Raw genomic sequence first — 27,406 nt, 5'->3', positions numbered from 1 at the left:
AATCAGTGTTCCCCTGCAGCTTATAAACTTTATTTAATCACAGTCAGTGGGCTGAATTTACACTGTGTGATAAACACTCTGTACTTGAGAAAGTCTGCAGCTAATGGAACTACTATTAAGGACCAATACTGAGCTATTTCTGTTGAACATCGAACAATCTAACAGGCTGTCGGAACTATCTATTTTTTTCATTCAATTGTTTCATTTGCTTCTTTCTCACACAGCTTCACCTCTACCTGCTGTTACTGTCTTATCATTTTTTCCCATTTCCCCTAGCACCATTACCTGATTTTAGTTTTACATAAAACCTCCATATGCTACATTGTTTCCCTCTCTGGATGCTGTGGTAGCTGGCATTGAAAATGATTCCTGCACCTTTACATTAAAAAAAATTGATCAGCACATCCTCTCTTCAAAGGAACCACCTCATTGGAATTGGATGCCCCATTTCTAAGCTCCCTATTTTTTTCATACCTTAAACGTTTTATATTAGGTGTCTGGTAGCTCCTTTTTAAAATTTTCTCTATTCTGCCTCAGCACAACACTGAAACAGGCTGATAGTCAGATTAACAAAGCATGATTCTAGTAAATTAACTTTGTCATTGCATCTGCAGACTTTGACACAGTTGACTTCACTATTTTTCTTCATTGTCAATTTCAGTAATGTTGTATCATCCTGTATTTAGAAACATAGAAAACCTACAGCACAATACAGGCCCTTCGGCCCACAAAGCTGTGCTGACCATGTCCTTACCTTAGAAAATACCTAGGGTTACTGTATTTTTCTAAGCTTCATGTACCATGGACAACAGTCTATAGACTCTCTTCACTGGATACTGATGTTCAGACTATAATGTAAACACTGTGTTACAATGAGTATTGATGGCTGTTCATACTACAGTCTACAGATGCTCTTTACAGTGGGTACTAATGTATTAATATTACAATCTACACTGTTACACTGAATACTGATGTATATTCATGCTACAGTCTAAACACCCTGTTACATTGGTACTAATGTGTGTTAACTTTACAATCTACAGACCCTCTTATACTGGGTATAGACACATGTCCACACCTGTCTACACACCCTGTTACACTGGGTATTGATGAGTGTTCCCCCTACAGTCTACATAACCTGTTACACCAGGTACTGACAGGTGTTCACATTATACCCTACACACCCTGTTACAACGGGTGCTGATGAGTGTTCCCTCTACAGTCGACATACCCTGTTACACTGGGTACTGACAGGTGTTCACATTACACTCTACACATCCTGTTACACTGGGAACTGACATGTGTTCCCTCTACAGTCTGCACACCGTTACACCAGGTACTGACATGTGTTCACATTACAGTCTACACACTCTGTTACACCAGATATTGAAGGGTGTTCTCTCTACACTCTGCACTCCCTGTTATACTGGGTACTGTCGGGTGTTCACATTACAGTCTACACACCTTGTTACATTGGGTATTGACGAGTGTTCTTGACCCTGATCTTCTCAACCTTCAGCCTGACCCAGTGTTGCAAACTCTTCTCTCCACCTGATACTTACTCACTCCAACCTTATTCTAAAAGGCGTTCCTTTGTAATGACACAACACATGCAAAAGATGCTGGTAAATGCAGCATATAGGAAGAGGTACCTCTTCCTATAGATGCTGCCTGGCCTGCTGCGTTCACCAGCATTTTTTGCGTGTGTTGCTTGAAATTCCAGCATCTGCAGATTCCCTCGTGTTTGCGCCTTTATAATCATGATGAATACCTTCCACACTAGTACTAGGTGGTTGGTGAGGCCAATTTGTGACCTGTAGACTCTGCCATGGGCAGGACAATAGGCACTTGATGAGTCAATTGTCAGTTAGGTGCTATTTTGCGTGATGTTGAATTCCTTTGATGTTTATGGTGGGATTCTGCATGCCCGCCACATGGGTCCTTGTTTTTCTGAATGTTCCCCCTCAAATTTGAGTAGTCAAAGTGCAAAGAACATTTATTATTGAAGTATGTATACTAAATGCAGCCTTGAGTTTCGTCTCCATACAAGCAGCCACAAAACAAAGAAACCCAAATAGAACCTATTAAAAATAAGACCGTCAAACACCCAGTGTGTAGAAAAAAACTCAAGTTGTGCAAACAATGAAAATAAGTAAATAACCTTCAAAATTAAATTTTATGAAAGTGAGTGTGAGCCACAAAGCCAGTCATCACTGCAGCTGATACTTTATACTTTATTGTCACCAAACAATTGATACTAGAACGTACAATCATCACAGCGATATTTGATTCTGCGCTTCCCGCTCCCTGGATTACAAATTGATAGTAAATATTAAAAATTTAAATTATAAATCATAAATAGAAAATAGAAAAATGGAAAGTAAGGTAGTGCAAAAAAACCAAGAGGCAGGTCTGGATATTTGGAGGATACACCCCAGATCCGGGTCAGGATCTGTTCAGCAGTCTTATCACAGTTGGAAAGAAGCTGTTCCCAAATCTGGCTGTACGAGTCTTCAAGCTCCTGAGCCTTCTCCCGGAGGGAAGAGGGATGAAAAGTGTGTTGGCTGGATGGGTCGTGTCCTTGATTATCCTGGCAGCACTGCTCCGACAGTGTGTGGTGTAAAGTGAGTCCAAGGACGGAAGATTGGTCTGCGCCGTGTTCACGATCTTCTGCAGCTTCTTTCGGTCTTGGATAGGACAACTTCCATACCAGGTTGTGATGCATCCTAGAAGAATGCTTTCTATGGTGCATCTATAAAAAATTAGTGGTTCAGGAGCCCATTAGTTGCAGGCCACCTAAGTCATGGGTCACAAAGCTTCATGAATCTTTGGGATGTTGCTGTTTTTTTGTGAAGGCTTTGAGATCTTCTTATAAGTGGATTTGGAGGATTTTGACAGTGGCATTATAGTTTAAATACTGACTTTTTAAACAATTTAGAACAGTTGACCCTTTATTTAAATACCTTTCCCAATCTTTAGAGATTTTTGTCTTGAATCCTGCCTGTGGATGGACATACTGAAAAATTATTTATTTGATGGTTGTGATTTGATGTCTGCGATTTTCAAAATTATGGATAAAAATGATGTGATCCTAAATTGCCTCAAAACCATATTATGAAAACACAGGCTCTTTTATCATTGTAGGATGACATGTTTTATGACAAACAACATGCTTCAACATTTTTTAAAGACATTCACTCAGTTGATATGCTTATATAATTAAACACCAATATTTTGTACTTTTGTGTTTCATCTTTGCATCTTATTTGGGATCATCCACTCCTAAGTATAAACTGTTCTGCTTCCTGTATCTTTACCTTCCCTTTGCTTATTATTCAGGAAAAGATGCTGCACTTGTGTCCATTCCTGAAGCACCTACCAATGCTTCTTTGTTCAGATCATTATTTATTACTGTTCCGATTATCAAATGCTATTGCACTCATTTCTCTGAGTGTTTTTAAATAAAATGACTTTTTTATTAAATTTCATTCATGTGAGACAATGTTAGTTAATTGATTACAAACAGTTAAAAAAATAATTGACAGCAAAATTAGTCAAATAATCGCCCCTTTATCCAGGCAAAGATATTGTTCATACATACAATACTGGGCACCTGTTACTCAAATATTCAAAAAAAACTTTAAAAGAAATGCTGAGATTTTTAATTGTTTGCTTATCAATGATCTACTTCCTGGAAAAAAAGACAAAGGAAGTATTTGACCTGATTTTTGTCTGATGATGTCATCATTTGTATACAGCTATTAATGACTTAATTACAAAGTACCTTTTTGTGATTTTTAAATATATACAGGTATTTATTTAACTGCTTCTGTAACTGCTAGCATACTCTTTTGATAAAAGAATGATTTAGTGAACACAGTCGTACTGCGTATCACGCTGGACATGATAAACGTGGACAGCTGTAAGATCTCAGCAGCTAATTTGTCAATAAATTAGAAGGTGTTTGTTTCAATCTGACAGCTCACCTCTACTCCATGAACATCAGTGGTTTGGGTCAGCCGCTACTGAACCTAGGTACTTGCTGTCGAAATTAGGTTATTTTCAGGAATAGAAAAGAAGCGTATAACCATTAATGTGGATTTTTCATGGAGCTTTTGAGTTAGTAGGATGCTCACTGGTGAATGGAAGACCCAAGGAGGAAAAATTGAAGAAGTTCGGAAAGCTAGCCTGTAGTCATAGCAACACACACATAAGGTTGGAGGATCTCAGCAGGTCAGGCAGCATCTATGGAGAGTAATAAAGAGTTAACGTTTCAGACTGTGACCCTTCATTGAGGTCAGGTTCTGATGAAGAGTCTTGGCCTGAAACATTGACTCTTTATTCCCCTCCATACATGCTCCATAACCTGCTGAGTTCATCCAGTATTTTGTGTGTGTCACTATGGAGTTCCATTATCTGCAGAATCTCTTGTGTTTCTGTAATCATGGCGATTCTTTATAAATGCCATGGAATGGAGGATTTAGGGTGAGAATTCTGGATAAAAAAGTAGAAATGCGTGATTAAGTATTGCCAGAAAAGCATGGTTATAGATAAGTAACATTATACTAGAAATCTAAAATAGAAATAGAAATAGAAAATGTTGGAAATGCTCAGCAGGTCAGGTGAGAAGAGAAACCGAGTTAATGTTTCAGGGCAGGAGAGAAAAGAAGCTTGTTAAGCTACAGGTCAGGCAGCATTTGTGGAAAGGAATAAGCAGTTAATACTTCAGGCTGAGAAACTTCATCAGGACAGAATCTTGAATCCCGCTGAAGGGTCTGACCCAATATATCAACTGTTTATTGCTTTCCATAGATGCTGCCTGACCTGCTGAGTTCCTCCAGCATTTTGTTTGTGTTTCTCTGGATTAACAGCATCTGCAGAATCTCTTGTGCTGAAGAATTTTGCTGAAATAGGATGTAGAGGGAGCCGTATTTAAAACAAAAGCTTGAAGTACCGGCCACATGTAACAGTGCCATTGGGAGATTTTAATAGGAAATTGGTCATCAGGCACTCAACACCTCTTCTCATCACCATAACTACATGTATACATATGATGTGGTGCATTTTAAGTTCCACAAGAGTAATTTCTTGTGAAAATTTTAAGATTGAGTGAGAGCATAAATTTTGTATGGCATTTTCTAAAGAATAAACAGGAACAATGTGCAAGTCAAAAAGAAAATGTGTAACAGCTGCTCTCAAATTAACAGTGATAATTTAATCATGGCGTTTCATATTAATAATCATGAAACTGCAAGATTTCAATCCATTAAGAGACCACAGCAGTTCATACATAGATACTTTTTCAAAGACCGGGTTTTGCAGACTTATAGATAAGTGCCAGAGTTAACGCAGGAAAAAAGTTGAAATATTTTTAAGATCAGATCTGAATTAATTACAAGAAATTTCTCCATAATAGCAGATTAGCTCCAAATTTTACAGTTCATTTTTATAAGCTGAATTTCTGAATAAACATTTGTGATGTTTCATTGTGTTCATCTTCAAATTGAATTTCACTTGAGTAATTTGAACGACTATAAGAGCCAGACAAAGCATTTCCTGTATGCATTTTCATTATGGATATGTTAATTAAGCATCTATTTAATATTGCTTTGTGAGCCTTATTTTGTCTGACAATGGAATATGTTGTAAAGAAAGCAAGAAGGAGAGGGTGTTTATTAAGTGAATCTTTACAGAAGTGTAATTAGTATTCCAACTAATTTTTCTTGTCCCCTTTTAGTGGTGAAAGTACCTCAGAAGACCCTTTTGATGGATGCACTGAAAGAAGAATCAGAGATTGTTTACGATTTTTGTATGTGCAACCCACCATTCTTTGCAAATCAAATGGAAGCTAAGGTAAATTCTCCAAAATCATTTACTTAACAAAAAATATTTTTCCAATCTGTATTGCTGCTTTGCTTCTATTTTAGCTTTCAGGCTAGCAGGATGAAGCACCATCACAACTGAGTATGAAATAATGACTTTACAAGTGATGTACAATTTTTTTCAATTAAAGCAAAAGGTTGCAAATCTGAAATGGTGACTTTCTCTTTCTACAGGTACTCCTTGACTTGCTGAGTTTTTCTGTATTTTTCACATTTCCAGTTTTTGCAGTTTTTTAAAAAAAAATAATCACACAATTGCATTGGTAATTCTTCATTTTTAGATATTCTAATCTCACACACCTCAAATGAATAATTTTCCAGTAGTCTACAAGTTCTTCTTGTATTTAATTACTTTTTCCTGCTTGATAAGTTTTGTATCACATTGTACGCAATTCAGCTGAGAGAAATGAGATTGACCATGTTCTCTTTAGTTTTAGCACTTGATCATATCTTGAATACATAGCTGAGTAGACTGATGGGAGGTGGTTAATAAGATATTAGGAAAAGCTAAGTTTAATGACTTAGTATGAATAAATGATAGACATCTTGCAAAACAAATCTTAAACACTGTCAGAAGCTAAATAAATCCATGCTTGTTTTACATAAAAGCAGGATAGCCAGAAATTCACAGCAAGTCAGGCAGCATCTAGAGAGAGTGAAACGGTCAGCATGTTTCAGTTCAGTAACCCTTCATCAGGTCTTACTGGTATTTTAAGTAATAAATGCAAGGAAATAGTTCACATGCTTGCTGCCTATCTTTTTGATGCCTGTGCAATGGCCAATATTAAAACATAGAAACATAGAAAACCTACAGCAGAATACAAGCCCTTCAGCCCACAATGCTGTGGCAAACATGTACTTACTTTAGAAATTACCTAGGGTTACCCTAGCCCTCTATTTTTCTAAGCTCCATGTACCTATCCAAGAATCTCTTAAAAGACCCTATTGTATCTGCCTCCACCGCCAATGCCAGCAACCCATTCCATGCACTTACCACTCTCTGCGTAAAAAAAAACTTACTACTGACATCTCCTCTGTACCTACTTCCAAGCGCCTTAAAACTGTGCCCTCTCGTGCTAGCCATTTCATTCCTGGGGAAAAAGCCTCTGACTATCCACACGATCAATGCCTCTCATCAACTTGTGCACCTCTATCAGGTCACCTCTCATCCTCCATCACCCCAAGGAGAAAAGGCCAAGTTCACTTAACCTATTCTCTTAAGGCATGCTCCCCAAGCCAGGCTACATCCTTGTAAATCTCCTATGCACCCTTTTCGATAGTTTCCGCATCCTTCCTATAGTGAGGCGACCAGAACCGAACACAGTACTACCAGTGGGGTCTGACCAGGGTCCTATATAGCTGTAACATTACCTCTCGGCTCTTAAACTCAATCCCATGGTTGATGAAGGCCAATATACCGTATGCCTTCTAAACCACACAGTCAACCTGTGCAGCAGCTTTGAATGTCCTATGGACTCGGACCCCAAGATCCCTCCGATCCTCCACACTGCCAAGAGTCTTACCATAAGTACTATATTCTGCCATAATATTTGACCTACCAAAATGAACCACCTCACACTTATCTGGGTTGAACTCCATCTGCCACTTCTCAGCCCAGTTTTGCATTTTATCGATGTCCCGCTGTAACCTCTGACAGCCCTACACACTATCCGCAACAGGCCCAACCTTTCTTCTAATGAAGAAGAAAGATTCAAAGAAGTAAGCAGATTTACTTATTCCAATTGAAATGAATGTTAATATCAGAGCCCCATTAAAAAAGTGAAAAAAAACATATAGAAAGATTGTTAGTACTGAAGTCTTCTACAGTTGCTTTAGTGAGTGTGTTGAGAGAAAGGAAATTAAAATTCTAAAAGCTAAAGAGACTGAATTATCATTTTCATGAAGTATTCGTGAGAAAAGATAAATACATAGTATTAACATGAGAAAATTTTGAAGTCTGGTAAAGGTATTTGATGTGTCAGAGTGACAGGGAATTGCAGGTACAGCCAAGTTATTGAGCATTGCGATTAATGAGACATAAAAATATAAAATGCTGGAAATACCCAGGATTTCACACAACATCTGTGGAAGAGATATAGATGAAGGGTCTTCAACCTGAAATGTTAACTGTTTCCTTTTCTGGATATGCTGCTTAGAAAGCTGAGAGTTTTCAGCAGTTTCTGTTTTGATATCCTGAAGAAACGTCTCGGCCCAAAACATTGACTGTTTACCCTTTTTCATAGATGCTATCTGACCTGCTGAGTTCCTCCAGCATTTTATGTGTGTTGCTTCTGTTTTGATTTCCCATTTCCAACATGCTTAGTCTTTTGATTTTCAGCAGCTCAGACATAATGGCTGTAAATTTCCCCAAAGCTGTTCATGGTTAGGAAAATTACTCCTTGCTAATTTTAGAAAGGATTCAGGAGGGGGGTCAGTAGATGACCAGCTCATTGAAGGCACCCATCTTTGTACTGTTATTCTTAGCCATGTGTTACTACAGCTTATCTAATTTTGTTAAATAATAATTGCTAGAATGCTGTTGGGAGAGATTTACTGCTGTTGTGTTTGAAGGTAAAGGAAAGTTCATTTCTTTGTCTGGTTCAAGGAAATTGTTAGTTGCCACTTGAGTGTTTCAAATGTTACTTCTTTTCTCAGTCTGAGTCTGGATCCTGTCCAAGACCTGTTTTGGGCAAGCATAAGTTGATTTGTATTGGAAAATCTGTAAATAAAACAGACAACTATGTTTATCTCAGTGAGTAGCCCTGTGTATGGTCTGTTGATGGAGAAAAGAACTTCAGTGACCAACTGAAGATGGCTGAATTGAGATCCTTCCTTAAAGACAAACAACAAGAATTCTGCAGATGCTGGAAATTCAAGCAACACACATCAAAGTTGCTGGTGAACGCAGCAGGCCAGGCAGCATCTCTAGGAAGAGGTGCAGTCGACATTTCAGGCCGAGACCCTTCGTCAGGACTAACTGAAGGAAGTTAGTCCTGACGAAGGGTCTCGGCCTGAAACGTCAACTGCACCTCTTCCTAGAGATGCTGCCTGGCCTGCTGCGTTCACCAGCAACTTTGATGTGTGTTCCTTCCTTAAAGATCTTTTTCAGTGATGTCCAAAAATCGTGTTGCCTGGATCCAACAGCATAAGCATTTGTTTTGTACTGGGTATGATTCTGGCAACTAGAGCATTTTCTTTTCAGATTTAGATTTGCTCATGATCCTTGGCATCTTTACTATTTGAGAAAATATTTAATATTAAGGACCAAATTCATCCTTCATATTCATATTTGAATTAGGACTATGATGTCAGATTATAGTTGAGATGAAGCAGAAAATGATGATAAATTAACCAGCCAATGGTTATTGTAGCTTCATAATACTTCTATTAGTTTTCTATTTATTGCTGCTTGGAGGGAGACTAATGGTCAATTGACTATGTTAGACTTTCTCATATTTTAATTGGGTAGCTTACAATTCAATGATCTGAACAAAGAATTTTCCAATATCACTCTCCTACACTTTCATACACATTCACTTGCCCATCTAGTTTTCTTCTCCCTTTTTTTCTCCTTTTCCGACCCTTCTCCCACCTCCCCCCACCTCAGCCTAGTTCCATCTGCTCATCATCCCCTCCCCATCTGGTTCCACATCACCTGTCAGGTTCTATCCCACCCTTGTACTGGTATATACTTTCAGTCTTTCCCTCTCAGTCCTGGTGCGTGGCCTTGACCTAACCTCAACAATCATCTTTTGCCTCCACAGATGCTGCTTAAACCATTGACTTCTCCCAGTGTTCTGTTTTGTTTGTTCTAGACTTCAGAATTTATGGTCTTTTTTTGTCATTATACAGCTATTTAGTTGCTTTTTCTTGAGTTATTTGCTAATATGCTTACAGTCTGTAAGATGATGGTCAATGGGTCAATGCTCCACCATTCCATCATGGTTGATTTATTATCGATTTCAACTGTGTTCTCCTGCCTTCTCCCTGTAACCTCTGACACCATTACTAATCAAGAACCTATCAACCTTAGCTTTAAAAATACTCTGTTCACTGAACCACCTCTATAATAAGTGTTTTAATTAACAGGGTGTAAATTCTAGGAATCCAAGCCGCCCACCTCCCAGTTCTGTTAATACAGGTGGAATTACTGAAATAATGGCTGAGGGTGGAGAGTTGGAATTTGTGAAAAGGATTATCCATGATAGCCTTCAACTGAAAAAGAGACTGAGGTAAGCAATATTGGAAAATCATTCATTTCCTTTTGTCTTTTGCTGTGACATATCGGAAATGTAATTATTATATGTTTCACACTGCTAAACTTTTGATTAAATGCAAAATTTTCAAGATAATATGTTGCACACTACTTACCCCTTTGTTCCCTTTGGATCTGTGCTTTGATCTGGGGTGGCACAGAATTGTAACGGTTAGCGCAACACTTTACAGCACTGGCTGTAAGATCGGGCTTCGATTCCCACTGCTGCTTGTAAGAAGTTTGTACATTTTCCCCATGACTGTGTGGGTTTCCTCTGAGTGCTTCAGTTTTCTTCCATATTCCAAAGGGTTGATGAGTTGTTTGCAGGCTGTGATGGTGCCAGAAGCTTGCGGGCTGCCCAGCACAATCTTCACTGATTTTGATTTGACGTAAACAACGCATTTCACTGTATGTTTCGATGTGCATTGGACAAATAAAGTTAAACTTTAAAAATCTATGTTCATTTTGTAGCTTCACTTAATATGTTTTATTAATTCAATGACCTGAATGAGGCATTGGTAATTCCATGGAAAACAACAACGTGGGATATTACAGGCAAACTCACCTATTCTGTAATATCTGTGAGGTTTAAACAATATATAACCATTGGATGTTGTGAGGTGCTGAACTACTGGAAGTAACAACAGGCAACCGTAAAGGTTACATAGAAATATTTCAGAATGTCCTGTATGACATTCCCAGTATTGGCTCTGCATCTGTCCCTAAAGGCTCTGAGATTGCAAATCAGTGTCGCCCATTTTAAAGCAGTGTTCATTCAGGGCAATGTAAATCAATAATTCATAGTAACTTTTAACATAAGTAATTTAAATAACCTTCAAGTAACAAAATTAGCATTACATTGTAAAATCTGGCGCTCCACTTCAGCCTTGGACTTCAGACCTCCATATGGTGACTTTCCTGGACTTTTCATCAATAACGAAGCATTAATGACTTCTAGTTATATAGCACTATTTAAGAAGAAAAACATCTCAAGCTATTCACATAAGGGATCATTTTGAAACTGCAGATCACCAACGTTGTTATATAACTATGTAATGTATCTATCCTAAGCAAAATAAGTTTAACAAAATCAAACAAAAATTTCTCTCAAAGCATTGTCCTTAAAGATTTACAAATATCAACTGTTCAGCAATATATTCAACTACGTTTAGTAATCTTGTACTTGTGTAATTCAATGTGCCAGCTATTAAAGTCTGCACTTTGGCTGGAACTGAATAAGCATAGGCTGAATATTTCCCACATATGAGGTTCAGTTAAATGCCATGTAATTCTCTTATATAATTTTAATTATAGATTTATTAACTGCAGTTCTTTATGTTAGCAGCTGTCTTTGTATTCATTTTATGGGCAAATCTGACTTTGTGGAGTTATATGAATCATTACCTATTATTAAGCAAATAACCAGTCCGTACTTCAATAGTTGGTACCTTTGCTTACTATATTGATCCAGGGTAATGAGGAAATTGTGATGTGTGAATACATATTATTAAAATTAAATATTAAAACTTAATATAGAATGGTTATAATTTTCTTTGTCTTTGGGGCCCTTCTTCAGCCCAGAACACGATATAAATATCACTCAGCTCTTTTTTATTAGACCACAACTGTTTACCTTTGTGCAAGATTAATAACTGTAAAATTGCAGGAATACCTAATGAAACAGTGACAGCAGAAAATCTACAATTCTCATAGAGACCGATACCTGAAATGTTTGAATTTCTTTTCCATTTTAATCTGTTAATGAATTTGGTATAATTTAAAACATGTTCCAATTTTATCCCACAGTTATTATTACCCATTATGTCTAGACATGTTCTTAGTGGCAGAAAATTGTCAACAATTCCAAGAAACTTAAAATTTTCCTGATTATTGTATGATTTGATTCCAAATTTAATAAATTCAGGTCCAATAAATTGATGTGAAGAGTTCACAAATTCTCAATGTTAATCTATTAGAGAGTAATTTATCTACTGACCAATCCATCATAACAAATCTAGACCGAGATGACAATCACAAATTTGATTTGATTCAAATGTAAATGAGATGCACAGTGAGTTAAAACTTAAAGCAGCAGTCCCTCCCACTGTGCCTTCATTTATATATCTTGCTTTCCATCCCCCTCCCCCATTCAGTTGTTATCTTGTCTTCTTAAATATTTTAGCAACATATTGCGATTGCATTTTTAAGCGAGTGTATTAGGCACATGATACATTTTAATAGTGAATTGCTTAATCAGTTAATTTAATATAGTACATAGTAAAATATATTAAAAAGCAACTATAAGCATCAAAGTCAAGTATTTTCATCTGTTTCATAGTGTTCTCTAAAGTTTTTGTAAGAAATACGTTTATGAAGACAATTTTTAAAATTTAGAGCTAACTTCAAGGAAGTAAGAAGTTGCACTGTTTTTGCTTTGTAATGGAAGTGTGTAACTTACTGGAGCATTGAGATGAGCATGATAGCAGTGTTAAAATACACAAACCAATACATAGAACACAATGAGCTATGGCAGAATTGTCAGCTGTGGGACCCTTTCATGCCTATGGGACCCTTTCATGCCTACTCCAATCAAGGTCAGTAATACAAATGAGTTGTGAAGCTTCTTTCCTGTTTGTTCACTTATTGCTGCGTATCTGTATATTCAGCTTTTTACTTAAAGCCAACAATCAGGAAAAGTAAGTGCCTTTCCTTTTGCATTTTGATAAGGAACCACAGTTCTGTAATTTGCTGTTTTTTTTCTTACAATACTACCACTGCAGGCTGCCCAGGTACAAACCCTTGGCCTAAAGACACACACAGTATGAAAGAGCTTCCATAACACTATTAAATACAGAAATCTGACATGCATACGAGGTTTCTACAAATGGTAGAACTCATTTCCTCTCTCTGTCCAATTTTTGTAATTGTTCTTATCTATCTTTTTATTGCCATTCGTTACATATCGAGTGTTTTTTTCTTGTGTATTTTCCGACTTGTGGATAAAATCCACTTCTGATACCTGTGAAAATAGAACCTGTTCATTACCTGGGGACAGCCTTCCTGTGGCTTTCATTGTAGTTAATCATGGTTGAAAGCTGTTAATTCTTGAATGATTTTATCTTTTGCTGCAGTCAGCTTAAATATTTCGCCTTGCTGCTATTAAGTTTTGATTACTCACTGCTACACATTTGGTTGATTGCTTTCTGGTATCATCCAATTAGTATTTTTCATGTAAGGGTTGATAGTATGCAGGTGTAACCTAGACAAGTCCAATCTTGGGCTTATTAGCTATCCATGTAATACACCACCAGTTGTGAGAAGTGGTTAGAAATCAGGAATAGTTAATGTAGACAGTATGCCAATTTCTATTCTAACAGTAACTAAGCCTCACTAAACTTGGTCTGTACCAGTCATGTGGATATTGTAAGCCTGAGACCCAGAAACACTAAGGAAAAATTAATTGAACCAAAATAGAAAAACTATATTTGAAGCATAGAAAAGCGTTGGTCCATGAGAAAAGAACAAGGTTGTATGATTATTTATTGATTATTCAGGCAAAGAGCCAGCCAGGATATGATTAGCAAAACAGCATTTGTGCTATGAACTTCTGTAGCTCACTGTATAATGTATAAAAATTTGGGTGAATGTTATAATGCTAATTACATGCAAAATTAAAAGAAGTAGAACTTTGTAATAAGATTGGTTGAAGCTGGTAGATATGGATCCACTATTGCAACACGCTCACTTACTCTTCCATTCATTGGCCTGGAGGGTTACTATTTCTATAGTATAATCATTGGGTTGTTTCATTAGTACCTTTAGTTCTTTTTTCTCAATGTAGGTAAGAATGATGGTTGGTAATATAATCTAAAGATTAGCTTAATTTGTTATATGTACATCAAAACGTACAGTGAAATGCTTAGTTTGCATTAATTTAAATCAGTGAGGATTGTGCTGGGCAGCCTACAAGTGTTGCCACACTTCTGGTGTCAACATAGCATGCCCACAACTCACTAACCCTAACTGTACTTCTTTGGCATCTGGGAACAGACCAGACTGCCCGGAGGAACCCCACATGGTCATGGGAAGAATGTACAAACTCTTCACAGACAGCTGCAGGAATTGATTGTGGTGCTTTAAAGCGACTGTACTAACTGCTACACTACTGTGATGGAACGAAGATTTACTTAGCTGATGGATTTCAAGGTCCGGAAATATAAATGATTAAGCACTAGCTCATGGATACAGTAAGTAATAAATAGTGTTACTAGGATTCTAGGGTTCCTCAAAAGAGGTTTAGAATAGTAAACCTCTTTTGCAGTAATAATTTTGCTCAGACATCACTATTCTATTTAGACCACTCCAGTTAAGGAGTTAGAGGATAATCCTTTGAAGAAGAGTTATGGTAAGAATATGAGTAACTCCTTGAAATGAAGAGGGTAGTCTGAGAGACTTTATTCTAAACAAAATTCAAAAAAGTTTGCATATTTAGCCAGAAAGAGAACCTAAAACAAGTATGTATGACAGCCTCATAACAGAATTTAGAAAGGAGGAACTAACATTTAAATATGGCACCTTCCTTATCCTCATAAAGGCACAAAACAGTTCAGAATTGTTGAAATCTAGTCTAATGTAGGATTTATTATAATGTGGGCCCAAACAGCTAAAGTGGGATGCAGGAAATATTTCCTTCTACCGAAGACATGAGCATATGGAAAAAAGAAATTCATGAATGACGCACTGATTTACGGGAGACGGCTCTTATTGGAAGATGGGCATTAAGAGACAATTAAGATATACAATGGAACTGCTAAAGCTAACAAAAACGGCACTGCAGGTTTTGCTGTAATCATAGTCAAATAGGTCCTTTAGGGGTTCATTTGATATTAAAAATGCCATCCAAGCCAGAACTGCTGTCTGTTTTAATTTTAAGTTTAAATGTTGTGGTCCTTCATTGGTTTCTCCTGGGTGCTCTTTGTTTTCTCTCGTTTGCCATAGGCATGCTTGTCAGTAGCTTAATTGGATGCTGTAAATTGCCCTTGTGTAAGTGGTGATTGGAGAATTGGGATAAGTTGGCAGTGCTCGATTGTTCTGTCCCCTCCCCTCCCTCAGCACATTTCTCTGTTAGCCCAGCACCTCCCTCTTGTGTGTTAGTTTTTAAATCCCAGACAACAGAGGGTTCACTCTGTTACTTGCTATGATTAACTAAAATGATTATATAACTTGTATTCATTCATTACATGCTGTGTCATATGACTTGAGCGATCATGGTCTTTCCATGACCGTGATTGTTCTTGACAAATTTATCTATAGAAGTAGTTTGCTGTTGGCTTCTTGGGGGCAGTGTCTTTACAAGACAGGTGACCCCAGCCATTATCAATACTCTTCAGAGATTGTCGGCTTGGTGTCAGTGATTGCATATCCCGGACTCGTGATACATACCAGCTGCTCGTGCAACCATCCACTATCTGCTATAGTTTCACATGACCCTGATCGAGGGTGGGGGGGGGGGGTGCTGAGCAAGTGGTGCACCTTGCCAAATGGTGACCTGTGGGCAAGTGGAGGGAAGGAGCCTCTTGCACCTCCTTTGGTAGAGTTATATCCCCACCTTGCCACCTATTCCTATTACAGTCCTTAATTCATTTTTGAATTATCAGTAGCACACGTTACCAAGAAGAATCAATTACTACTGATAGTTTTGCTAAATTACTAAGAATCCATGGTATTCTATTGAAAAAGTGTATAGAGAAAAATCATAAATGAGAAAATCTGCAGATGCTGGAAATCCAAGCAACACACAAAGTGCTGGAGGAACTCAGCAGGCCAGGGTGAATCTCTGGAAAAGAGTTAACAGTTGACGTTTCAGACCGAGACCCTACATCAGGACTGGAGAAAAAGTTGAGAAGTCAGAGTAAGAAGGTGGGGAGAGGGAAGGAATAAGTACAAGGTCATAGGTGATAAGTAAAACCGGGAGATGGGGAAAGGTGATGTGAAGAGCTGGGAAGTCGATTGGTGAAAGAGATAAAAGGCTAGAGAAGGGAGAGTCTGATAGAAGAGGACAGAAGGGAAGGGAGGGGAACATCAGAGGGACATGATGGGCAGATGAGGAATAAGATGAGAGAGGGAAATGGGAATGGGGATTGTTGAAGAGTGGGGGGGAGGCAACTAATAAAAGTTCAAGGAATCGATGTTCATGCCATCAGGTTGGAAGCAACCCAGGCGGAAATTAAGATGTTGTTCCTCCAACCTGAGTGTGGCCCCATCGCAGCAGTAGAGGAAGCCATGGACTGACATGTTAGAATGGGAAGTGGAATTAAAATGAGTGGCCAACGGGAGATCCTGCTTTTTCTGGCAGATGGAGCATAGGTACTCAGCAAAGTGGTCACCCAATCTACATCAGGTCTCACCACTATACAGAACGCCACACTGGGAGCTCTGAATACAGTAGATCAGTGGTCCCCAACCACCGGGCCGTGAGGAAACGATATGATTTGGCGATATGAAGCGATATGGGTCAGCTGCACCTTTCCTCATTCCCTGTCACGCCCACTGTTGAGCTTGAGCGCACATGAGGACATTACGCATGTGAGGTCATCAGTCGGTATGAGTAAAAAACAAACATTGCTTGAGAGTTTCTTTGGAAGAGGTGGAAGAGGACATAAACAACCTAACAATGATGATAACGCAGAGGCAGCTGAGGCAGAGACTGCAAAAAAAAAAAAGAAAACTTCCTTCAACAGAAAATATGATGAGTCATACATAAAATATGGCTTTATTGCGACCGGTGACTTGCACGCTCCAAGCGCCCTGTGTGCGATATGTGGAGACAAGCTGTCTAATCGCTACAGAGATTTCTTTCAGGAAAAAAGTCACCACTGGCAGCCCACTTCAGTGACAAGGAGTGGATAGCAAAATTTGCTTATCTGTGTGACATCTTCAACTTGCTCAATGAACTCAATTTGTCACTTCAGGGGAGAATGACAACTGTCTTCAAGTTGGCAGATAAAGTGTCTGCTTTCAAAGCCAAACTGGAACTGTGGGGACAGCGAGTGGACAGGGGCATATTTGACATGTTCCCAACATTAGCTGGGAATTTGGGAGAGACTGAGGCTGCACCGTCTTTCTCATAGCTGGTGCGCGATCACCTGTCTTCACTATCGACAGAGTTCGAGTGTTACTTCCCAACCGCAAGTGACCCAAGACGTGCAAAGGAATGGGTCCATGACCCATTTGTGAATGTCCCCGGTGAATCATCCATGTCAGCGCGGGAAAGAGATCAACTACTTGAGCCTGCAAATGACAGTGGGTTGAAAAGTATGTTTGACATAACATCTCTGCCGGCATTCTGGATCAAAGTCAAGGCTGAATATCCTGAGATAGCCACAAAAGCACTGAAAACGTTACTTCCATTTCCAGCATCATATCTCTGTGAGGCAGGATTTTCTGCAATGAATGCAATGAAAACTAAATTGCGGAATAGACTGGACATAAGGAACCCCCTTCGAGTATCACTGTCTCCCATCACCCCTCGATGGGACCATCTTGTTGCAGGGAAACAAGCCCAGGACTCCCACTGATTCACCAATATTGGTGTGTTGCAATGATTTTATATGTTCATACGAGGAAAATATGCGCTGTGTGTTTAATATCCAAACGTTACTTAAAATGTTATGATGCTATTGAGTTATAAGTGACTTATAATTGACTTATCACTATATTCATGGGAGGAAAATATGCACTGTGTTTAATATTAAATTCGTTAGATAAACCCTTTTATTAGCCACTTATAGTTTCACCTATATTCCGGTCGTGATTAACATCCCACCACCACCACCCGCCCCGCCCCCCAGGTCGGCTGGTCCGCAAGAATATTGACAATATTAAACCGATCCGCAATGCAAAAAAGGTTGGGGACCCCTGCAGTAATTGACCCCCAGCAGACTCATATGTGAACTTTCCCCTCATCTGGAAGGAATGTTTAGTGCCCTGAATGGTAGTGAGGGAGGCGGTGTAGGGGCAGATGTGGTAGAATAAGTTCCAGGAGGGAGATCACGTTGGAGATGGCAGAAGTTACGGAGAATTACGTGCTGGATGGAGGCTGGTGGGGTGGTAGGTGAGGATGAGAGGTACCCTAACCCTGGTGGGGTGGTGGGTGGATGGGGTGATGGCAACATTAATGGTGGAGGAAGGAAAACCCCCTTCCTTGAAGGAGGAGGACATCTCCTTAGTTCTGGAATAAAAAGCCTCATCCTGAGAGCAGAGGAATTGAGAGAAGGGGATGGCATTTCTACAAGTAATAAGGTGGGAAGAGGTATAGTGCAGGTAGCTGTGAGAATCAGTGGGTTTATGAAAGATATCAGTAGATAAGCTGTCTCCAGAGCTAGAGGCAGAGAGATAGAGAAAGGGGAGGGAGATGACGGAAATAGACCAGGTAACTTTTAGGGCAGGATGGAATTTGGAGGCAAAGTTGGTGAAGTCAACGAGCTCTGCATGGGTGCAGGAAGCTGCACCAATGCAGTCATCAATGTAGCATGGGAAAATGTTGGAGAGTGATACCAGTGTAGGCTTGGAACAAAGAATTGTTCCACATAGCCAACAAAAAGGCAGGCATAGCTGGGGCTCATATGAGTGCCATGTCTACACCTTTTTGTTTGAAGGAAGTGGGAGTAGCCGAAGGAGAAATTATTGAGAGTGAAGACCAGTTCCACCAGACAGAGGAGAGTGGTGATAGAGGAGATCACCATTGGGTGTGGTGTCTAGAAAGAAACTGAGAGCTTTGTGGCCTTCCTGATGAGGGATGGAGGTGTATAGGGATTGGACACCCATAGTGAAAATGAGACAATCGGGGCCAGTGAACTTGAAATCATTGAAAAGATTAAGAGCATGTGAAGTGTCATAGATGCTTTTATGGTATAGCATACAAAGGGCTAGGGGAGAAAATGATTCATTTCCAGGTTGGATCTTGGGCTTTCTTGCTAGAGACATTGAAGCAAAGCAAATTATTGTAAAGATGAAGCCACACTCAGGTTGGAGGAACAACACCTTATATTCTGTCTGGGTAGCCTCCAACCTGATGGCATGAACATTGACTTCTCTAACTTCCGCTAATACCCCACCTCCCCCTCGTACCTCATCTGTTATTTATTTATATACACACATTCTTTTTCTCTTTCTCTCCTTTTTCTCCCTCTGTCCCTCTCACTATACCCCTTGCCCATCCTCTGTTTCCCCCCCCCCCCGCTTTTCTTTCTCCCTAGGCCTCCTGTCCCATGATCCTCTCATATCCCTTTTGCCAATCAACTGTCCAGCTCTTGGCTCCATCCCTCCCCCTCCTGTCTTCTCCTATCATTTTGGATCTCCCTCTCCCCCTCCCACTTTCAAATCTCTTACTAGCTCTTCTTTCAGTTAGTCCTGATGAAGAGTCTCCGCCCAAAACGTCGACTGTACCGCTTCCTAGAAATGCTGCCTGGCCTGCTGTGTTCACCAGCATCTTTGATGTGTGTTGCTTGATATTCCAGCATCTGCAGATTTCCTCGTGTTTGCAAATTATTGTTGAACCTACTTTCAAAAATATCGGAACTACTTTGGTTCTAGTCATTAGCTCTCGTGGCATTGTTACTGTGTCAGCCCAGAGTTACTCTCAGCAATGTTGTAATGTTGGCTTAGCAGTTCCCTGGACCCTTCACAGCTCCAATGCCATATTTTAGTTAGTGGCCAAATCAGCATATAGTAGGGAGATTGAAAATCTGGCTAAGTGCTGGCACACAACCAAAAATCTGATTATCGATGACAGGAGGAAGAAGCTGGAGGTCCATGAGCCAGTCCTCACTGGGGAATCAGAGGGTGAGAGGGTCAGTAACTTAAAATTCCTAGGTGTTATCATATTGGGAGGTTCTGTTGTGAGACCAGCACGCAAGTGCTATCACGAGGAAAGCACAACAGCACCTCTGCTTCTTAGAAGTTCACATAGATTCAGCATGCCATCTGAAACTTTGACAAACTTCTATAGATTCACAGTGGAGAGTATCCTGACTGGTTACATCACAGGCTGGTATGAAACACTAATGCCAGGAATGGAAAAGTCTACAGTAAGTGGTGATACAGACCCTCCATCACAGGCAAAGCCCTTCCCACCACTGAGAACATTTATAAGGAACTAAGCCACATGAGGGCAGCATCCATAATTAAGGACCCCCCACTATTTAGGTCGTGCTGTCTGCTCACTGCTGCCATCAGGAAGGAGAACAGGAGCCTTAAGTTCCACACCACCAGGTTCAGGAATAGTTATTACCTTCCAGCCATCAAGTTCCTGAACCGGCATGGATAACTTTACTCACCTTAATTCTGAACTCATTCCACAACCTACAGACTCACTTTCAAGGACTCTACAACTCATGATCTCAGTATTATTTCTTATTTGCATAATTTGTCTTCTTTTGCACATTGATTGTCTTTGTGTATTTATAGTTTTTCATATATTCTATTGTAATTCTTTATTTCCTGTAAATGCCTGCAAGAAAATGAATCTCAAGGTAGTATATGATGACATATGCATATTTTGATAATTAATTTACTTTGACTTTGTCACCACACTGGCCCAGTGCTCCCTGCGTACATCATCATGCCAACCCAGGGGCTCCCTTCAGCATGCCAGCCTTGGGAATCCCATCCGTGTTATCATTTTGGTTCAGGTTCTCATTTGCCACCATTGGCTTGTCCCTTGTACTAAACTCCTGGTCAGTCTGGCCAATTTGTCTGTAGTGTTGATTAGCGAAGTGTCTGATAACCAACCTTTTCATGTGATGTATATATTTCAAGTTCAAGTTTATTGTCATCTGACTGTACATGTATACAATCAAATGAAACAACATTCCTCCGGATCACGGTGCACCCACAGAACATATATCATAAACAGCAAATAAAATAAAATATTACCATAAATAAGTTAATAAAATATAATTCAAAATGTATGTAGTGCACAGCACAGATAAACAGTATAGTAAACAGGTCGCTGTCCTGGTGATGAGATCTCGGTGGTGGCAGGGTATTCATTAGTCTCACAGCCTGAGTGATGAAGCTGTTACCCAGTCTGGCAGTTCTAGTCCTGATGCTTCTGTACCTCCCTTCTGATGGTAATGGGTCAAAGAGATTGTGAAATGAGTGGTAGGGATTCTCAATAATGTTTCTAGCTCTCCATTTGCAATGCTCCCAGTAAGTTTACAAATAGGGGAGAGGGAGACCCCAGTAATTCTCTCAGCAGCTTTTGCTGCTCTCTGTGGGGTTTTACAGTCTGATACCTGCAGCTTTTGTACCACACACTGATGCAATCAGACAGGACACCCCCAATGGTGCTCTTGTAGAAAGTTGTTAGAACAGGTGTGGGGAGCCTAGTACACCTCAGGCTCCTGCTGTGCTTTCTTGACTAAGATGGAGGTGTAGGTCTTGGTTCGACCATCCGTTATGGGCACAACAAGGAACTTTATGCTCTTTAATCTCCACGCCAGAGCCATTGATGTGCAATGAAGAATGCTCGACCTGTGCCTTCCTGAAACCCATAATCATTTCTTTTGTCCTTATTGAAACTCGGGTATATCCAGTACGTAGGACTGTAGGAAATTGTCAAATAATAATTGGCATGTATATTTTTCCTCATTGAGAGTGTGGCTGCTCAACCCAGAATGAGGGACCATTGGCTTCCTATATCTTTTAGAACTGATTTTAAAGTTCTCTGACAACACACCCAAAATGCTGGTGAACGCAGCAGACCAGGCAGCATCTATTGGAAGAGGTACAGTCGAAGTTTCGGGCCGAGACCCTTCGTCAGGACTAACTGAAAGAGGAGCTAGTAAGAGATTTGAGAGGGGGAGGGGGAGATCTGAAATGATAGGATTAGACAGGAGGGGCAAGGATGGAGCTAAGAGCTGGACAGGTGATTGGCAAAAGGGATACAAGGCTGGAGAAAGGAGAGGATCATGGGACGGGAGGCCTAGGGAGAAAGAAAGGGGGAGGGGAACCCAGAGGAAGATGGACAGCAGGCAAGGAGTTATAGTGAGAGAGATGAGGAGAAAAAAGAGAGAGGGAAAAAAAGGGAAAAAATAATAAATAAGGGATGGGGTAAGAAGGGGAGGGGGGCATTAACGGAAGTTAGAGAAGTCAATGTTCATGCCACCAAGTTGGAGGCTACCCAGATGGAATATAAGGTGTTGTTCCTCCAACCTGAGTGTGGCTTCATCTTGACAGTAGGGGAGGCCGTGGATAGACATATCAGAATGAGAATAGGATTTGGAATTAAAATGTGTGGCCACTGGGAGATCCTGCTTCCTCTGGCGGACAGAGTGTAGGTGTTCAGCGAAACAGTCTCCCAGCCTGCGTCGGGTCTCGCCAATATATAGAAGACCGCACCGGGAGCATCAGACGCAGTATATCACCCTAGCCGACTCACAGGTGAAGTGTCGCCTCACCTGGAAGGACTGTTTGGGGCCCTGAATGGTGGCAAGGGAGGAAGCGTAAGGGCATGTGTAGCACTTGTTCCGCTTACAAGGATAAGTGCTGGGAGGGAGATTGGTGAGAAGAGATGGGGGGGATGAATGGACAAGGGAGTCGCGTAGGGAGCGATCCCTGTGGAATGCAGAAAGGAGGGAGAGGGAAAGATGTGCTTAGTGGTGGGATCCCGTTGGAGGTGGCGGAAGTTACGGAGAATTATACATTGGACCCGGAGGCTGGTGGAGTGGTAGGTGAGGACAAGGGGAACCCTACTCCTATTGCGGTGGCGGGAGGATGAGGTGAGAGCAGATGTGTGTGAAATGGGAGAGATGCGTCTGAGAGCAGAGTTGATGATGGAGGAAGGGAAGCACCTTTCTTTAAAGAAAGAAGACATCTCCTTCGTCCTGGAGTGAAAAGCCTCATCCTGAGAGCAGATGCGGCGGAAACAAAGGAATTGCGAGAAGGGGATGCAGATTTCCTCGTCTTTGTGTTTTTAAATTCACTAATGCGAAGTCTCTTCCAATGATGCAGTTAGTCCTGACAAAGGGTCTCGGCCGGAAATGTTGACTGTACCTCTTCCAATAGCTGCTGCTTGAATTTCCAGCATCTGCAGATTCCTCGTGTTTGCGTTTTTAAATTCACTACTGCGAAGCCTCTTCCAGTGATGCAGTTAGTCCTGACGAAGGGTCTCGGCCTGAATCGTCAACTGTGCCTCTTCTTATAGATGTGCTTGAATTTCCAGCATCTGCAGATTTCCTCGTGTTTGCGTTTTTAAAGTTCTCTGACTTGTTTTTAAAGCTGTCAATAGTCTGGGACCAGAGTACATGACAGAATCACTTTCATTTTATAATACTGCTCAAATTCTCCAGTCTGCTTCCACCCGGCTCTTAAATTTAAACAATCTCCCTGAAAAGATAATTGGCAGATCAGCATTTTTGACCTAGCCTTCTAAACTGTGGAACTCAATACCTAAAACTATAAAGGATGGAGACTCAGTTGACACTTAAACGTCAGCTCAAAACCTATTTATTTAACCTTGCTTTTAATGAACATCTTTTTGTCTTTTATTTTCATGCTTGCACTTTGAACTACGTCATTTGTATGAAAAGTCCTCTATAAATAAGTTATTATTTTGCTTTAAATACTGTTTAAATCCGCTTAAAATCTGAGTCATTGAAGTAGTTTGAATATGTTAGATAGCATTGCCAACTTGATTATTTTTTTCTTTTTCCAGGTGGTACAGCTGTATGTTGGGAAAAAAATGCAGTTTGGTTCCGTTGAAAGAGGAACTTCGACAACAAGGGGTAAGAGTTGAATGAGAACGGGAGAAAATGAGACTCTGCTATGATTCTAAAGAGTATTCCAGCCAACATTCTGCTTAGCCACTGAAATGATACTTTGTATGCTTCTGACAGTGGGGTTTTGGCAGGTACATAATGGTCATCCTGTATTGACATTCTTAAGCAGTTTTTGGGTCTGTTTTTTAAAACTTAGCTTGTACTTTTGAGTTCCCAAAACAATTTGTGTGTCTGTGTTATAAGATAGAATTATTCACTGGCAATATCGTTACTGTTTCGCCATGTGGTTTGTTCTCCATTGAGTCATTGAAAGGAAAAACAGTAAAAGCAAGCTATTTTCCAAAACACAAAGCCAACTGGCAGCACTCCAGTCTGCCTGCTCCTAGATAATGACAGAGGCAAGGGTGAAGGTCATTTACCTATTTCACAATTGAGCTAATGTTTGACATAGGATCATTTCATTTTTAAAAAGGGGGATATTTGAAAATAATGACGTTCTGATCCCAATGGCTATGGAAGGATCTGCACCATTAATGAGTCAATGTGCAGAACAAATTTAATTAAAAAATAGCCATCCCAGGAATTGACTGTGAATAATTTAAATTGACACATTGAAGCAGTTAATCTTCTTCAGCTTTATGTGCACTAAAATTATATTTGGAGGGGGAAAAAAAGTAAATGATAACTATTTTCTGCTAAACAGTGCTTGGTGTGGCATAGAATTTACACCATTTCACTGAATTTGTCATTGATTGACGTAACCAAAATTGGCAGCCTCGGGCCAGATGCATCTGTTAAACATACAATCAGTCAAGCTTTTGTCTTTTTGTGTCTAAACACCTGCTGTATGTCACCCAGGTCCCTAAAGTCACCCACACTGAATTCTGTCAAGGACGAACCATGAGGTGGGCTTTGGCATGGAGTTTTTATGACGATGTAATTATGCCTGTAAGTATTGCCTTCACTAAGGTATAATCAGTCTTCAGTCTTCTATTCCAATTTAAAATAAAATGGAAGATTACAGATAGGTCCAAATATTTCCATAATCTTGCCAACATTATTAGAGTTTAAATGTGTACTCTGCAGGATAGAATAATATTACCTTGTACTTCTAAGCCCCGGCTTTACAAAGAGTGTTGAGGTCTAAAATTAAAATATATAAGAAGTAACTAATAGAATTCTGTTGTCATTGGATGTTGCTCCTGCAGCAGTTATGGATAACGTCATCAGCTCTGTTTCACTGAATTAGTTGTGGCCCAGTGGAGTGAGTGGGTGAATAAAAGTAATATTATTAAATCAATATAGGTTGTAAATATGAGTTAAATTGCAGGTTCATGATGCTTTAATTTTACTGCTTCAAAACTTAAATTTATCAGCATTTGAAACCCTGTTCAGTGAATTGTTGGAGAATATATAATTTTGTTTCTGTATTTTGTTAATAGAGGAAGCAACCTTAAATGGGATGTGTAGGACTATCTGGGTACAATAATTACTGTCATTTATATTTGTAATGTAGAAAAAAAAATCCCACTGTGCTTCACAGAATGTAAACAGAAAATAATTATTTGTTACCTGGAGGGGAGAGAAAATAGATTTGAATCCCAGCCTCATTTGACACATCTAACAAAATGTTTAGAATAATAATGGATTCACCTTCAGAACCAACGTTTAAAGACAACATGCTAATCTGCTGGATTAGAGGAAGCAAGCACTTGTACCCAAATTAGTGAATGACATCATTAAAAAGTGTTGGAAAGGCCTACTGTGCACAATCTTCTCATTGGAACCTCATTACCAGCTACAAGGAAATTGGAAGTGAGTTAGCTCTTTCGGATTGATGCAACAGGCATTTAATTTTCTTCAACTGATACTTTGCTTAATGTAAAAGAATGCCCCACTGTGCTTTGCAGAATGTAAACAGGAGATAATTATTTTATGCTTAAATTCTGTAAATCACTGTGGTTTTACTTTGATCCCCTGTTTCATATTTTCAGAAGTTTGTAAAGTTAAAATCGTAATTCTATTTCCTTAAAACTTAGATGTTAAGGAAATATCCTTTTTTCCTCTTGAGAAAATATGAATGGTATTCATACACTTTTGTATTTTTAGATGGTAATAATGAGTATTTAGTACAGCTTTCTTCGAATGAATACTTTCAGAGTCCAGATGTTCCTATACTAAGGTTTACTTCCCTCACAGTTGAATGTTTTTGATCCTTGCCTGTAGTATTTATTTTGATTGTCATTATAGTTATAGTTGGGCTTTTTCCCCAATCCAGTAATAAATAGCCATTTTCATTCCAATCCCTTGTGGGAATAGCTCACTTTTATTTGAGTTCTGATATAATCTTAGGAATACCACTATAAATAAGTCACTTCGGAGTTACATTTTCATTTGGCTGATGACAATGTGCAACAATCATTATTGTATTAGAGATTACTGTAATCTGGATATATATCTGCTACATGATCATTTGCAGTTTCTTATTTAATGCTTACAGAATATTTTGGATTGTGGTGGTGTAACTAGCTATCCCTCCCTTTTCTCTTTTACTTTCTCCTGTTTTTTCAATTTGAATGTGATTTGAGTGGAAGAATGGGATCCAAAAGAAGCCATAACTCCTGGTGCATTCCCAATTCAAAATACAATTTTCTCCAAAGACTCATGAATAGTTTTGAATTTTTTGTGCACAGCACATTTTATTTTAAAAGTAAAGTATGTCCACACTTTAGTGTAAGAAATTATTAAAGTTGCCTTAGGCTGGGCTTTTCATTTTTTGAAAGCTTTCATCTGTCTCCAATCAATCACATAACTTCATTATCCTTCGTGAGACTCCTCAGGCAATTGGGAAAAGACAAATAGGGATGTTGATAGAGCACTAAAGCTTTATTTTTAATTAGCCTTGGAATTTGTGAGAATCTCTTGACATTTTGTTTCTTCCTCTTGTTCATAATATTAACTGAATATCCCTTCATACATTTTTTTTAGTTTTAATTTTTCTCCATTTTTTTCTATTAAAAGCACTAAACTGTGAAATAATTTCTAAAGAGACATGATTCTCCAGCCATCTCTCCAAGTTTCTAAAGGTGATGCATTCAAAAGACTGCTGTCCTTTGCTGGATATGATAAAGGCATCACAACCTAATTGTATTCACACAGGCAGATTTATAACAGGGTCATTGGATACCTTGTCTGGGGATGGTGGCCTTTCTTTACTTTATCCCATTGATACCTCAGCTTTGATTTATTATCTGAAGCAGTTTGACATTAGGACACAGGACCCTTCTGCTCTATAAATCCAGCAAATGGGACATGAAGCAGAGTTGTTCTGTGTTAATTCCAACCGGCAACCAAAGTGCATGGGCACAGACAAATATAAGCCTCCCTCCAAACAGCATTTTGATGTCTTTCAGACTTGCCTATTGCAATAATGTTGTACAAATTTCCATTTATTAAACTACTACCCACTATACTACAAAGTAATGAAA

General features: G+C 39.4%; 1 protein-coding gene across 1 annotated transcript in view; it reads left to right on the top strand.

Moving 5' to 3' along the window:
• The window catches only part of mettl16 (methyltransferase 16, N6-methyladenosine), a 127,880-nt gene that overhangs the window by 68,688 nt on the left and 31,786 nt on the right, over positions 1-27,406 (top strand). Inside the window, exons 5-8 of the mRNA XM_072243182.1 lie at positions 5,738-5,853; positions 9,972-10,114; positions 23,855-23,924; positions 24,777-24,866. Of these exons, the coding sequence (XP_072099283.1) occupies positions 5,738-5,853; positions 9,972-10,114; positions 23,855-23,924; positions 24,777-24,866 (419 nt within the window). The remainder of the gene's footprint in view (positions 1-5,737; positions 5,854-9,971; positions 10,115-23,854; positions 23,925-24,776; positions 24,867-27,406) is intronic.

The sequence above is a fragment of the Mobula birostris genome, chromosome 25, assembly GCF_030028105.1.
Source record: "Mobula birostris isolate sMobBir1 chromosome 25, sMobBir1.hap1, whole genome shotgun sequence".
NCBI classification, from domain to species: Eukaryota; Metazoa; Chordata; class Chondrichthyes; order Myliobatiformes; family Myliobatidae; genus Mobula; species Mobula birostris.
The sequence above is the reverse complement of the archived record's forward strand: the minus strand, read 5'-3'. Positions and strand labels throughout refer to the sequence as shown.